The 14,366-nt window shown below is 63.1% G+C and overlaps 1 protein-coding gene across 1 annotated transcript; it reads left to right on the forward strand.

Moving 5' to 3' along the window:
• Window positions 1–9,362: 9,362 nt before the first annotated feature.
• On the forward strand, window positions 9,363–11,113 carry KCNJ14 (potassium inwardly rectifying channel subfamily J member 14). The gene is made up of 2 exons (XM_039510072.1): window positions 9,363–9,998; window positions 10,587–11,113. Exons 1-2 carry the CDS (start codon window positions 9,363–9,365, stop codon window positions 11,097–11,099), a joined length of 1,149 nt encoding a protein of 382 aa, XP_039366006.1. The 3' UTR covers window positions 11,100–11,113.
• Window positions 11,114–14,366: the final 3,253 nt, after the last annotated feature.

Here is a 14,366-nt window from a genome sequence, read left to right on the forward strand (position 1 = left end):
ACCGGTGCCCCTCACTCCCGACCTGCAGCCCCTGCTAGCCCAGCCCTGGGCTCCCCCAATCCCACAGCCCCACCGGTGCCCCTCACTCCCGACCCGCAGCCCCTGCTAGCCCAGCCCTGGGCTCCCCCAATCCCACAGCCCCACCGGTGCCCCTCACTCCCGACCCGCAGCCCCTGCTAGCCCAGCCCTGGGCTCCCCCAATCCCACAGCCCCACTGGTGCCCCTCACTCCCGACCTGCAGCCCCTGCTAGCCCAGCCCTGAGCTCCCCCCAGCTGTGCTGATTGCCTGACGGTGCAGAGCCCGGGATGGCTGGACCGAGCCCAAGCCCTGACCCCCAGGGCTGTGGGGACGCAGCCAAAGATCCTGCTGGGTCAAGGGCCTGTCTGGAACGGTTGGGGGGAGGAGGGAGGAGATGTTTGCATGTTTTAGGCGTGTTCTAAGCATGTTGGCATGTCTCAGGCATGTTCTGAACCCACCCTTTCCTCTCTCCCTTCCCCCAGCTCTGGGCCCTGGCCCAGTGAAGGTGCCGGGACGTGGAGCATCGGCCCCCCTGGCATGACACCCGCGCACCCTTGTCCCTGCCACACGGTGCCCTCCTGTGGGCGCGGAGGGTACTGCAGGCGGCGCATGGGCAGCAGCCCCTCAATGCTTTGGGGCTCAGTCTTATTCACCTCCCCCCCTCTCTCCCTGTGCAGCGTGGAGGCTGCAGATGGGGGTCTACGAACCCCCTGCCCTGGCACAGAACCCAGGCGTCCGGGTGGCCTTTTCCCTGCTCAGCTGTAACTGCCTGAGCAGGTGGGTGGCTGGGTCCAGAGCCGCTAATTAGCATTTCACGGCAACATGGAATTAACCTGCGGAACTCCCTGCTACTGGATGGGGTCGAGGCAAAGAGCTGGAGATTTGAAGGGAGGATCAGACACAAGTAAGTTCCATTAATAGAGGAGCAGAGGGGACCTGTGGGTAGTACATGGGGCTGGGAGCCAGGACTCCTGGGTTCTCTCCCCGGCTCTGGGAGGGGAGTGGGGTCTAATGGTTAGAGCAGGGCAGGGATAGGAGCCAGGACTCCTGGGTCCCCTCTGGAACTCTGCCACGCAACCTGCTGTGTGACTCTCTGGCCCATCCTGAGTCCCTGCAGCCCTTTAGAAGGAATTTTAATATTATTTTATATCCATTTTAATGCATATATTAAAAGCGTTTAAAACCCTGGTCTTCTGGGGGGACCAAAAGGGGGCGGCTTGTTCCCCCCGCCCCATGAACACATCCCAGATGTACCAGCAGCAGGAGCTGACCACCCGTCCCCCAAACTTGTGAGCCAGAAGCACCAGCAGCTGCATCTGATGCTGTCAGTGTGGGAGCTGCCCTACCCTCACTCACCACTAGGGGGCGACCCCACACACTGTGCTGGACCTGGCGTCCTTGCCCTGTGATGCACTGGAGTGCCATGAGTGGGGACCAGCTGGAGGGGCGTGGATGCCCCCTGCTGGACACCCTCGGCACTGCCTGTTGTGTGTCATTAGCCCTGCACTGCCAGGAGCAGGCGGCGATTCTCCTGGAGGTTCTTTGGCAGCAGAGGGGGAGTTGCGGATTCTAGTCCCACTGGAAGGTCAGGGTGAAAGTGGGTATAAACAGCCTTGATGCCCCACCGCAGAGGTGGACGCATCTCAGTGCTGGGAAAGGGGTCCCTGTAGACCCAGTCCCCAGAGGCAGCTGCGTCTCAGCCCCCAGCCCTGGGGAGCCTCAGGCCCTGGCTATGGATCCCTAGGTTAATGAATTAATATATAATTAATAATAATTATGACTAATGATAGGGTTGCCCCGTGATCTTGGATCCGGGCGTGACCCTGATACCCTGGTATTTTGGGGATGGCATCGAGCCGTCCCTGGGCGAGGTGGGGTCTGTTCTGCCCTTTCTGGCTGGGACACAGATTTCCCGTGTGCCCTTAGGAAAGTCGCTTAATCCTGCCGTGCCTCAGTTTCCCTCCCTGTACAATGGGGAGAATCGTCTGTGAGCTCCTCAAGCAGGGCCCGTCTCTCACTGGGGTCTCTGCATGATGGGGGCTTGCTCGTGGTCGAGGGGTCTGTGCACGCCGGGCACGATGGGGGGTGCTGATCTCATGCAGCACCCGGTGTGACGGGGTTCCCAGTTCTGGCTGCGGTGTGTGCAGCACCCAGCAGAACAGGGTCCGTCCGTTCCCCCAAAACCCGGTTATAAACCCTACCCCGGTGCTGGAACTCCAGTAAGTCTAGCTGGCCCGGGGGGCCATCGAGTCCGGTATCGCGTCTCTGACAGTGCCAAGGGGCAGCTCCTTCCGGGGAGGCCACCCACACCTAGTAACCTGCCCTGTGGGGGGAGTTCGATCCCTCTCCCATCACTGACAGCTGCCTGGCAGCGCCGATGGGTAGAACTTGGGGTGTGTTCGGGGCCCGTATAAATAGCGCGGTGGCTGCCTAGCGCCCGGCACAAGGGGGGGCCGCTGCATAGCTGGGGTCTCCCGGGCGCTATGGCAACACGGGGAATAAACGACACCAGTAATAAACGTCTGCTCCTCGCGGGAATCCTGCTCAGCTCTTGGGCCTCTGCCATCTCATGTGGCGGCGAGTTCCGCAGGCCAGCCACCTGCCACGGCACCGGTCCTGGAGTGCCGCCCCTTTCCTCCTGTTGGGGGAAGGGTAAATACTGATTAACCGGGGCACCTCCCCCCACCCCCCGCTGCCCAGCGATGTAGGGCACGCTTTCTCGGCCAGCGCTTCGCAAGTATTAGTCTCGTCTGCACGCGACTGTACGGCTGCATAATACGGTGCCATTGCAATGCTCATAATAAACTGGTTGGATGCTTGAAACCAAACCGAGTCGCTGGATTGCATTGAAACATTATTTTGGCAGGAGTTCCCATGGGCTCTTGGTTGTGCACTCTGGTCTGTTATTGTAGGGTCTCTCAGAGACACTGGACTTGCTCCCAGACTGGTGTGTTATTGTAGGGTCTCTCAGAAGCACAGGAGTTGCTTCCAGACTGGTGTTTTACTGTAGGGTCTCTCAGACGCACAGGAGTTGCTCCCAGACTGGTGTGTTATTGTAGGGTCTCTCAGAGACACTGGACTTGCTCCCAGACTGGTGTGTTATTGTAGGGTCTTTCAGGAGCCTAGGTTTGCATACAGAATGGTTTCTTATTGCAGGCGGGGGCGGGTTGTCTCAAGCTTTTGGGTTCCGTAAACAATGGTTTGTTATTGTAGGGTCTCCCACAGGCTGCTTTGTTATTGCAGATTCTCTTGGGAGCAAGGGATTGCACAGACGGTTTTGTTATTGTAGGGTCTCTTGGAGGCAGGGGGATACACACGCTGGTTTGTTATTGTAGGGTCCCCCAGCCATCTCCTAGCAGCCTGTCCAGCTCCACTCCTGGGGGTGGGGGGGGCTGTATGGGTTTGTGGGGTGTACCGGTGTGGGGGGGTTGCATGGGCTGGGCTCCAATTCAGCCCCCCCCCTTTCAGACAAAAACTACAACTCCCATGAGCCCCCACTCTGCAAGGGGGGGAATTAACCCCCCCTCCCCTTAGGAAAGGGGGCGCAGGGAGGGGAAGGGGGAAGCTGCCCACCCGGGTGGCTGCCAATCCCCCAGCTGCCCACAGGAGGGAGCCAGCAGCCTGCAGACAGCAGGGCTCCGGGCGCAGCCCAAGGCAGAGACCAGGGGCCTTGGCCTGCCTGGGTCTGGGTCCCAGGAGGCCCCAGGTGCGAGGAGCAGCACACGAGCGGGAGCAGGGTTGGGCCGCCCCAGGCGCCCTGCGGAGCTGCAGGCCTGGCTCCGGCGGGAGTCAAAGTGTGAGGGGCAGAGAGACAGAGGGAAGCGTCTATTGGCCCCAGTATCCCCCACCACCGCACCGCAGAGGGGCCGCATCCCAGCATCTGGTGAGGGGTCCCCATATACCCAGCTCCTGCCCCCACCCCAGAGGGGCCGCATCCCAGCATCAGACAAGGGGTCCCCATATACCCAGCCCCCGCGCCCCACCCCAGAGAGGCTGCGTCCCAGTGCCAGGCGAGGGGTCCCGTATACCCAGCCCCCGCGCCCCACCCCAGAGGCCTCTCGGCGCCGGGAGAGGCGTGGGGCTCTGGTAGCAGCAAGGCTGTGGGCTGCCGTTCATCGATCCAAGGGGTGAGCGGGGCCTGGGATGATTAGCAGCCGCAGGACGCAGCCCATCCCCTGAGAGCATTTTCCATCCATCGATTCGCCTTTTGCTCTCAGCCGGGCAGCCAGAGCAGGAGCCGGCACAGAGCGAGCGAGAAAATGGGGGAGGAGAGAGAAAGAAAGAAAGAAAGAAAGAAAGAAAGAAAGAAAGAAAGAAAGAAAGAACTAGTATTAGAAAAAAACTATAGAAAGAAAGAAGAGAAACTGAGGAGAGAAAAAGAACAAAAAAGAGCTAGGGATGGAGAGAAAGAAGTGATAAAGATAGGAAGGGAAGGAGGAATTTCTTTCTTTCTTTCTTTCTTTTTCTTCCCTCTGACACATTCACTTGTTCCAGTGACCCTAGAATCAGATTCCAGCTGCAGACTGGCGGCCGGCGCGGCCAATCCTGCTCAAGCTGGGGGTGGGACCTGGCAGCGTCCCCCCCCCCCCACACACACACACCCTTCCACCCCCAGCTTAGAGAGCTCAGCCCAGGGCTGGGCCAGGGGCCAAGTGTCTGCGACTCCCACGTGTGTGTGTGTGTTGGGGGGGGCGAGTGAGGGTGACACACACAGCAATAGAGAGTGAGCCCCAGCCAGACCATCCGCCCACCACACGGAGACGGGAGCGAGAAAGTCTCTGGAAGGCAGGAGAGAAAAGTGAGGGAAGGGGAAAGGGGGGAAGGAGGTAGAGTGAAAAGGAAGGCAAGGGATCAGTGCCAGCGGAGAGATGAAGAGACGTCTGATCTCGGACAGGTAAGAGGATCCTGGCTGGGACCCGGGGCAGGGATGCGGGGGCTGGTTCCACTCCCTCGGGCGTCCTGCCCCCCTGTACCCCTGCCACATCTGTCGCTCCCCCGGGGCGGGGGTGGTATCAGAGCCGTCCCCACTGGGGATGGCAAGGAGACCACGCAGGTATAAATGCCCAGGAGAGATGGACTGAGGGGTGTGTGGGGAGGGTGGATGGATCTACGGATGAGGTGTGTGGGGAGGGTGGGATGGAGAGCTAGAGGGGTGTGTGGGGAATGGATGGATAGAGGGAGGGGTGTGAGGATTGGATGGACAGATGAGGTGTGGGGGGATGGAGGGATAGAGGGAGGGGTGTGAGGATTGGATGGACAGATGAGGTGTGTGGGGATGGATGGACAGATGAGGTGTGTGGGGATGGATGGATAGAGGCAGCGATGTGGGGGATGGATGGACAGATGAGGTGTGGGGGGATGGCTGGATCAGGTCTGGGGGAAGGCTGGGTAGAGAGCTAGAGAGGTGTGTGGGGAGGGTGGATGGATCTATGGATGAGGTGTGTGGGGATGGCTGGATACAGGAGACGTGGGGGATGAATGGATGGATGATGCATATATAGCTCTCTAGATAGAGAAGTATGGAGCTCGATGGCTGAGGGGTGGATGGAGATGGAGATAGATGGCTGGGGGTGAAGATAGATGGCTGAGGGTGTGTGGAGACAGATGGCTGAGGGGTGGGTGAAGACAGATGGATGAGGGGTGTGTGGAGATGGAGATAGATGGCTGGGGGTGAAGATAGATGGCTGAGGGTGTGTGGAGATGGATGGATGAGGGGGGTGTGGAGACAGATGGATGAGGGGTGGGTGAAGACAGATGGATGAGGGAGTGTGTGGAGATGGATGGATGAGGTTGTGGGGTGGATGGACAAGGAGGGGCCAGGGATTGGGAGCCATTGGGGATGGAGGGGGGAAGAGGGATCCACTGGGCAGGCTCGGGGTTGGGGGGCAATGGGAGGGATCCCTGGGGGGGGCAAGGAAACAGGAGGCCAATAGGGTGCCAGCAGGGTGGGCAAGGGCAGCGGGTACAATCCCCGATTTAGGGTTGCCCCCAAAAAGCTGCTGCCTCCAGCCTCAAGATGGGGCAGTGGCCTGAGGCCCCCCAGCCCTTGGCGTGACCCGGGGGGCAGCCCCACCCCCACCCCACTGCCCCAGGCAGCGTCTCCCAGATCCGGCAGGGACCGGCCTGGTTTAGTTCAATGTCCTTCAGCCGGCAGCTCAAGGACAGAGCCTGGAGACGCCCCCCGCGGCGGTTCTGGGGGGCACTGGCTGAATGAGCGAGGGGCGGCGGGGGGCTGTGAGGGGGCCTGGCGGTGCCCCCTGCTCCTTGCCCAGCCCCTCAGTCTCAGCAGCCACCATGTGTGGGGCAGGGAAGGGGTCCCTCCAGCTCACACCGGCAGGCACCGTGGGGGGTTCCCATTCGCCGTGGGGCACTTGCCCGGCGTATCTGGGCACCGCTCACGTAACCAATTCCCCAGCACTGCGGGGGTTCTGGGGCCCGGCGGGGACGGGACAGGGAGCAGCCCCAGTGGCAGGGATCCCAGGATGGTCCCTGGGAGGCGGAGAACCAGGGTAGATGGGCCGATGGGGCTGATCCCAAGGGGCCGGGACGGGGGGCAGGGTACCAGGTAGATGGGCCCGTGAGCCTGGTGCTCCCCGTTCCCAGGCCCCCAAATTGCAGGTAGCTCCTCTTCTCCCACACCAGGGTCCCCCCTCCCCACACCAGGGGCTCTGCGCACCCCCCACCCCTCCTCAGCTGTGCCAGCCTCAGGGCTCCCCTCTAGCTCACCCATCAGATCTGGGCTGGCCGGGGGGAGGTTCCCTGCCCTGGTCACTCGGGGTGGCTCCTGCAGTGGGGAGAGGGGACCTAGACAGGCCCCCTGCTCCATCCATCCTGCCCCCCAGTGCTCAGCCCTGGCCTGGGAGCCGGGGGACGGGGGAGCGACAGACTGTGACGCGGGTGGAGGAAGCTTAGCCAGATTAAACTCGATGCGGGGGCTGAGGAGGGAACCAGCTGGGATTCAGAGGGGTGGGGAATGGGACGGGGACCCCATGGAAAAAGGGGGAAACAGGGAGGTGGCAAAATTTGCAGATGACACAAAACGACGCAAGACGGTTAAGTCCCAGGCAGACTGCGAAGGGATCTCTCAAAACTGGGTGACTGGGCAAGAAAGTGGCAGATGAAATTCACTGTTGATCAGTGCACATTGGAAAGCATCGTCCCAGCTATACATATACAGGGATGGGTCTTAAATCAGCTGTTCCCGCTCCAGAGAGATCTTGGCGTCACCGTGGAGAGATCTCTGGAAACATCCACGCGATGTGCAGCGGCAGCCAGAGAAGCGAACAGGCGGCTGGGAAACATCGAGAAAGGGATAGATAAGAACTGGAAAAGGGTCAGAAAAAGGCAACAAAACCGCATAGGGGTCTGGAACGGCTGCCGTGTGCGGAGCGATTCATAAGACTGGGACTTTTCAGCTTGGAAAAGAGGCGACTAAGGGGGGATATGATGGAGGTCTATAAAATCGTGAGTGATGCAGAGAAAGTAAATCAGGACGTGTTATTTACTCCTTCCCGTAACACAAGAACTAGGGGTCAGCCGATGCAATGAACAGGCAGCAGGTTTAAAACAAACAAAAGGACGTTCTTCGTCACGCGACGCACGGTCAACCTGTGGAACTCACTGCCACAGGATGGTGCGAAGGCCAAGACGGTAACAGGGCTCAAAAGGGAGCTAGCTAAGTTCCCGGAGGACAGGCCCATCGATGGCGATTAGCCAGGCTGGGCAGGGATGGTGTCCCTACCTCTGTTTGCCAGAAGCTGGGAATGGGCGACAGGGGATGGATCCCTCGCTGATTCCCTGTTCTGTTCATTCCCCCTGGCATTGGCCACTGGGCTAGACAGGACGCTGGCCTAGATGGACCTTTGGTCTGACCCAGTGCAGCCGCTCTTCTGTTCTTATGGGGGTACTGGCCCCAGGGCGGGGACTGGCTGGCTCAGGGGGCAGGGAATTGGGCATAAGGCCGTTCCCCTCTAGGGGACGCTGACCCCAGGGCAGGGGATTGACTGACTGGGGGAGGGGGCTGGCGGGGGCTGGATCCCTCACCAGAGATTAGATATTGGCTTTGTCGTGAAATGCCACTTACAACCCTACACCTCCCCCCCCCGCCTCCCCCCACCCCCCCGGCTGCACGAAGCAACATAAGCTGCTGGGGGGGACGGGGAGGCTGGTGGCGGCTGCAGGGGGGACGGCTCAGGGCAAACCCAGGTCCCTGTAGTGTGGGGGGGGGGCGGCTCTAGACATTATATCCGCCCCTCTCCCCAGCCAAATTATCCTTGCAGAGTCATAGCCTGGGCCTGACCTCTGGCTTGGAGAGAGGAGTGGGGCTGAGGGGTTAGGGCAGTTGTGGGGCAGGTGCTGGGAGCCAGGACTTTTGGGCTCCATTTCTGGCTCCCTTGCTGGATGGTGGGCAAATCCCTCCCTCGGTTTCCCCTTGTGGCAAATGGGGACAGGATACTGAACTGTGTCCCTGCTTGATGGGGGGGATTAATTTGCCTTTTCGGGGAAGAGACTCCCTAGGAAGCCAGAGCTGAACATGGGGTCCTGGGGCGGGGGGTGTCTCTCAAAACCCCTCCCTTTTCTGGGGGTCTCTTTTCCTCCACAGCTCCCAGAACCCCACGGGACTATTCTATGCACCCGCAAACTGCTGTTTAACCCCCACATCTCACACCTCCCTCCCCGACTCTGTCTGGTGATTCCCTCTTAGACAAGGGAAGGGCGGGATACCGGGGTAGATGGGCCTGTGGGTCAGATTCAGGGGGGCAGGGAAGGGAGCAGGATACCTGGGTAGATGGGCCCGTGGGGCTGATCCGGGGGGGCATGGAGCGGCCAGGATACAGGGGTAGATGGGCCCGTGGGGCTGATCCAGGGGGCACGGAGTGGCCAGGATACAGGGGTAGATGGACCCGAGGGGCTGATCCAGGGGGCACGGAGTGGCCAGGATACTGGGGTAGATGGGCCCGTGGGGCTGATCCAGGGGGCACGGAGCGGCCAGGATACTGGGGTAGATGGGCTCGTGGGTCAGATTCAAGGGGGCAGGGAGCGGGGGCCAGATACCTGGGTAGATGGGCCCGTGGGGCTGATCCAGGGGGCACGGAGTGGCCAGGATACCGGGGTAGATGGACCCGAGGAGCTGATCCGGGTGAGCGGGACACCCTGCCCCATGCCGCATCCCTGCCCTGGCCACCTGCCACCCCCCCCCCGAGCCCCACGTCCCCCTCTCCTCAACCGTGCCCCTCTGTCTCCCCCTCTGCAGGCTGGGCAGGGCCCCGGGGCCGCCCCAGGCCGCCGTCTCCCGCTAAGCGCCCGGCGCCCGCCCAGGCTCCGCGCCGGGGCCGCCCGGGCCATGGGGCCCGAGCCGCTGCGGGACGAGGAGGAGGAGGAGGAGGGGGCCGGGGGGCCCCCCCGCCGCAGCCGCTTCGTGAAGAAGGACGGGCACTGCAACGTGGAGTTCGTCAACCTGGGCGAGAAAAGCCAGCGGTACCTGGGCGACCTGTTCACCACCTGCGTGGACGCCCGCTGGCGCTGGCTGGCCCTGCTCTTCTCCCTGGCCTTCGTGCTCTCCTGGCTGCTCTTCGGCCTGGCCTTCTGGCTGGTGGCCGCCCTGCACGGCGACCTGGGCCCCCCGCCCGGCCCGCGCCCGCCCTGCTTCACCCAGGTCACCGGCCTGCTGGGCGCCTTCCTGCTCTCGCTGGAGACCCAGACCTCCATCGGCTACGGCTCGCGCAGCGTGACCGAGGAGTGCCCGGCCGCCGTGCTGGCCGTGGTGCTGCAGTGCGTGGCCGGCTGCCTGCTGGACGCCTTCCTGCTGGGGGCCGTCATGGCCAAGATGGCCAAGCCCAAGAAGCGCAACCAGACGCTGCTCTTCAGCCGCTGCGCCGTGGTGGCCCTGCGGGACGGCAAGCTCTGCCTCATGTGGCGGGTGGCCAACCTGCGCCGCAGCCACCTGGTGGAGGCCCACGTCCGCGCCCAGCTGCTGCAGGTGGGGGCCCGGCGGGGGGGGGGGCTAGTGGTTAGAGCAGCAGGCTGGGAGCCAGGACTCCTGGGTTCGCTCCCTGGCTCTGGGAGGGCAGTGGGGTGTAGTGGTTAGAGCAGGAGGGGCTGGGAGCCAGGACTCCTGGGTTCTCCCACTGGCTCTGGAAGGGGAGTGGGCTCTAGTGGTTAGAGCAGCGGGCTGGGAGCCAGGACTCCTGGGCTCTGTCCCTGGCTCTGGAAGGGGAGTGGGCTCTAGTGGTTATAGCCGGAGGGGCTGGGAATCAGGACTCCTGGGCTCTGTCCCTGGCTCTGGGAGGGGAGTGGGCTCTAGTGGTTACAGCAGGGGGAGCTGGGAGCCAGGACTCCTGGGTTCTCTCCCCGGCTCTGGAAGGGGAGTGGGCTCTAGTGGTTACAGCGGGAGGGGCTGGGAGCCAGGACTCCTGGGTTCTCTCCCCGGCTCTGGGAGGGAAGAAGGGTCAGGGGGCCGAAGCGGGCAGGGCCACGGCTCCAGTGGCCGAGGAGGGGGGCTGACGGGGTGGGTCTCCCAGCTTCCGTCCCATCACTAACCCCCCCGCCCCGTCGTCCCCCCCCCCAGCCCCGCGTGACCCCCGAGGGCGAGTTCCTGCCCCTGGACCAGCGGGATGTGGACGTGGGCTTCGACAGCGGCACCGACCGCCTCTTCCTGGTCTCGCCCCTCACCGTGGTGCACGAGATCGACGCCGCCAGCCCCTTCTACGGGCTGGGGCCGGCCCAGCTGGCCCGGGCCGACTTCGAGCTGGTGGCCATCCTGGAAGGCATGGTGGAGGCCACGGCCATGACCACGCAGTGCCGCACCTCCTACCTGCCGGGCGAGCTGCGCTGGGGCCACCGCTTCGCCCCCGTCCTGGCCCGCTGCCGCCGCGGGCGCTACCGGGTCGACTTCCGCCACTTCCACCGCACCTACCCGGTGCCCGGCACCCCCCGCTGCAGCGCCCGGGAGCTGGGTCAGCAGCGCCCCAGCCCCCCACGCGCCTCCTTCTGCTACGTTAACGAGCTGGCCCTGCGCGAGCAGGAGGAGGAGGAGGAGGAGGACGGGGCCACGGGCGGCCTCGGGGCCACGGAGACGTGAGGGGGCGGCGCCTGCGGGGAAGGGGGCTCGTCGGGGGCCAGGCCGGGGTGGGGTGGGGGCGGATGGGGAGGGGTTGGGGGTCAGTTCCTCGGGGGGAGGTGAGTTGGGGGGAGTCAGTTTCTTGGTGTTGGAAGGATTGGGGGCAGTTCCCTTGGGGTTGGGGGTTGGCTCCTGGGTGCTGTTGGGGTCGGTTCTTGGGGTAGGGAGGCAGTTTCTGGGGCTGGATGTTGGGGGCAATTCCTGGGGGCTGGGGCTGTTTCTGGGGCTGGGTTTTGGGAGTCAATTCCTGGGGGCTGGGGCAGTTCCTGGGGCTGGGTGTTGGGGGTCAATTCCTGGGGGCTGGGGGCAGTTCCTGGGGCTGGGCTTTGGGAAGGTCCATTCCTGGGGGCTGGGGCTGTTCCTGGGGCTGGGTATTGGGGGTCAATTCCTGGAGGGATGGGGCTATTCCTTGGGGGCTGGGGCAGCTCCTGGGGTCGGGTTTTGGGGGTCAATTCCTGGGGGCTGGGGCAGTTCCTGGGGCTGGGTTTTGGGAAGGTCCATTCCTGGGGCGTGGGGAGTCAGTTCCCAGGGGTGGTTGTTGGGGCTCCATTCCTGGGGGCTGGGGCAGTTCCTGGGGCTGGGTTTCCATTCCTGGGGGCTGGGGCAGTTCCTGGGGCTGGGTTTGGGAAGGTCCATTCCTGGGGCGTGGGAGTCAGTTCCCAGGGGTGGTTGTTGGGGCTCCATTCCTGGGGGCTGGGGGCAGTTCCTGGGGCTGGGTTTTGGGAAGGTCCATTCCTGGGGGCGTGGGAGTCAGTTCCCAGGGGTGGTTGTTGGGGGCTCCATTCCTGGGGGCTGGGGACAGTTCCTGGGGCTGGGCTTTGGGAAGGTCCATTCCTGGGGGAGTGGGGGGGAGTCAGTTCCCAGGGGTGGTTGTTGGGGGGCTCCATTCCTGGGGGGCTGGGGGCAGTTGTTGGGAGCTGGTTGTTGGGGCTGGGATGGAAGGAGCAGCCCCAGCTCGACGGGGCAGATCCTGACTCCATCTGTCTGTCCCTGCGTCTGTCTGTCCCCACCAAATGGCCCCAAAGCGACGCCTGATGACACAGAAATAAAGAGGATTTGGAGAGGGAAATCGGCTCCGTCTGATTTCTGGGTGGTGAACGGGGATTGGTGGGTGTCACTGCCCCCCCGACCCTCCCCACCACGTCAGCTAACGCTGCCCCCCAGAGATCCCCCCATCCCATCGGCCAATGCTGCCCCCCAGGGATCCCCCCATCCCATCGGCCAATGCTGCCCCCAGGGATCCCCCCATCCCATCGGCCAATGCTGCCCCCAGGGATCCCCCCATCCCATCGGCCAATGCTCCCCCCTCAAGGACTCCCCCATCCCATCGGCCAATGCTCCCCCCCCCGGGATCCCCCCATCCCATCGGCCAATGCTGCCCCCCAGATATCCCCCTATCCCATCGGCCAATGCTGCCCCCAGGGATCCCCTATCCCATCGGCCAATGCTGCCCCAGGATCCCCATCCCATCGGCCAATGCTGCCCCCCAGGGATCCCCCTATCCCATCGGCCAATGCTGCCCCCCAGGGATCCCCCCATCCCAACGGCCAAGGCTCCCCCAGGATCCCCTATCCCATCGGCCAATGCTCCCCAGGATCCCCTATCCCATCGGCCAATGCTGCCCCCAGGGATCCCCTATCCCATCGGCCAATGCTCCCCAGGGATCCCCTATCCCATCGGCCAATGCTCCCCCAGGATCCCCATCCCATCGGCCAATGCTGCCCCAGGGATCCCCATCCCATCGGCCAATGCTCCCAGGGTTCCCCCATCCCATCGGCCAATGCTCCCCCCCCCAGGGATCCCCCCATCCCATCAGCCAATGCTGCCCCCCAGGGAATCCCCCCATCCCATCAGCCAATGCTGCCCCCCAGGGAATCCCCCACTCCATCAGCCAATGCTCCCCCCCCCAGGGACTCCCCCACTCCATCAGCCACTGCTTCCTTCTGGGGACTCCCCACCCCGTGGGCAAACGCTGCCTCCCTGGGACTCCCCTGCCAGCCAACGCTGCCCCCCCAGAAGCCCCGCCACAGGGACCCCCCTCTCCCCCGCCCTGCAGCAGGCAGGCAGGGGCCGCTCAGGTGGTTCCTGGCCTGGGCTCAGATGCCCAAAATAACCAGCAGCAGAATCCATTTACTAGAACTAAAGAGAGATTCCCATGGGGGAGGGGCGGTGATGGAAGGTTTGAGGAGAGCTGGATGGAGGAGGAATTATAGAAGGACGGAGGGAGGGAGGGATGCAGGATGGAGGGATGCAGGATGGGATGGAGGGAGGGATGCAGGGAAGGAGGGATAGAGGGATGATGGAGGGATGCAGGGATGATAGAGGGAGGGAGGGATGATGGAGGGATGCAGGGTGGGATGGAGGGATGATGGAGGGATGAGGGAGAGATGCAAGGAGGGATGATGCAGGGATGGAGGGATGATGGAGAGATGCAGGGAGGGATTTAGGCATGATGGAGGGATGGAGGATGATGGAGGGATGCAAGGTGGGATGGAGGGATGCACGAATGATGGAGGGAGGGAGGGATGATGGAGGGAGGGAGGAAGGGAGGGAGGGGTATGATGGAGGGATGCAGGGTGGGATGGAGGGATGATAGATGGATGGAGGGAGGGATGATAGAGGGTTGGATGGAGGATGGAGGGAGGCAGGGAGGGATTTAGGGATGATGGAGGGATGCAGGGTGGGATGGAGGGATGATGCAGGGAGGGATGGAGGGATGATAGAGGGATGATAGAGGAAGGGAGGGAGGGGGGATGATGAAGGGATGCAGGGTGGGATGGAGGGAGGGATGATGGAGGAAGGGAGGAAGGGGGGATGATGGAGGGATGCAGGGTGGGATGGAGAGATGATGGACGGATGATGGAACGATGGATGGAGGGAGGGAGGGATGATGGAGGGAGGAAGGGAGGGAGGGATTGAGGGATGACGGAGGGTTTGAGGAGAGCTGGAGGAGGGCTGGGAGCTCAGATAAATCTGACAGCGTTTCTATCACTAATCCCAGCCCCTGAGTCACAGCTGGGGCCGGGGAGAGAGCACCCCACCAATGCGCCCAGCCCGGCTCCTCCCCCCACCCCCAGCCCCCCCTCCTGCAGCCCACGGGTGTGGGGACCTCGGTGCTCAGCACCCACTCCAGTCCCTGACGCACTCACGGCCTGGCACTGCCGCAGCGTCTCTCTCACACCTTGTCCGGGCGATAAGGCCCAAAATAACCCCTCGAGTGCCCCTAAT

Source organism: Mauremys reevesii, linkage group 22 (genome assembly GCF_016161935.1).
Source record: "Mauremys reevesii isolate NIE-2019 linkage group 22, ASM1616193v1, whole genome shotgun sequence".
Lineage (NCBI taxonomy): Eukaryota > Metazoa > Chordata > Testudines > Geoemydidae > Mauremys > Mauremys reevesii.

What these genes read in the sequence shown, in the direction of transcription:
- KCNJ14 (XM_039510072.1), top strand. Translation starts at nt 9,363, where the DNA reads ATGGGGCCCGAGCCGCTGCGGGACGAGGAGGAGGAGGAGGAGGGGGCC. An exon ending in TCCGCGCCCAGCTGCTGCAG is followed by an intron (nt 9,999 to 10,586) that starts GTGGGGGCCCGG and finishes CCCCCCCCCCAG; the next exon opens with CCCCGCGTGACCCCCGAGGG.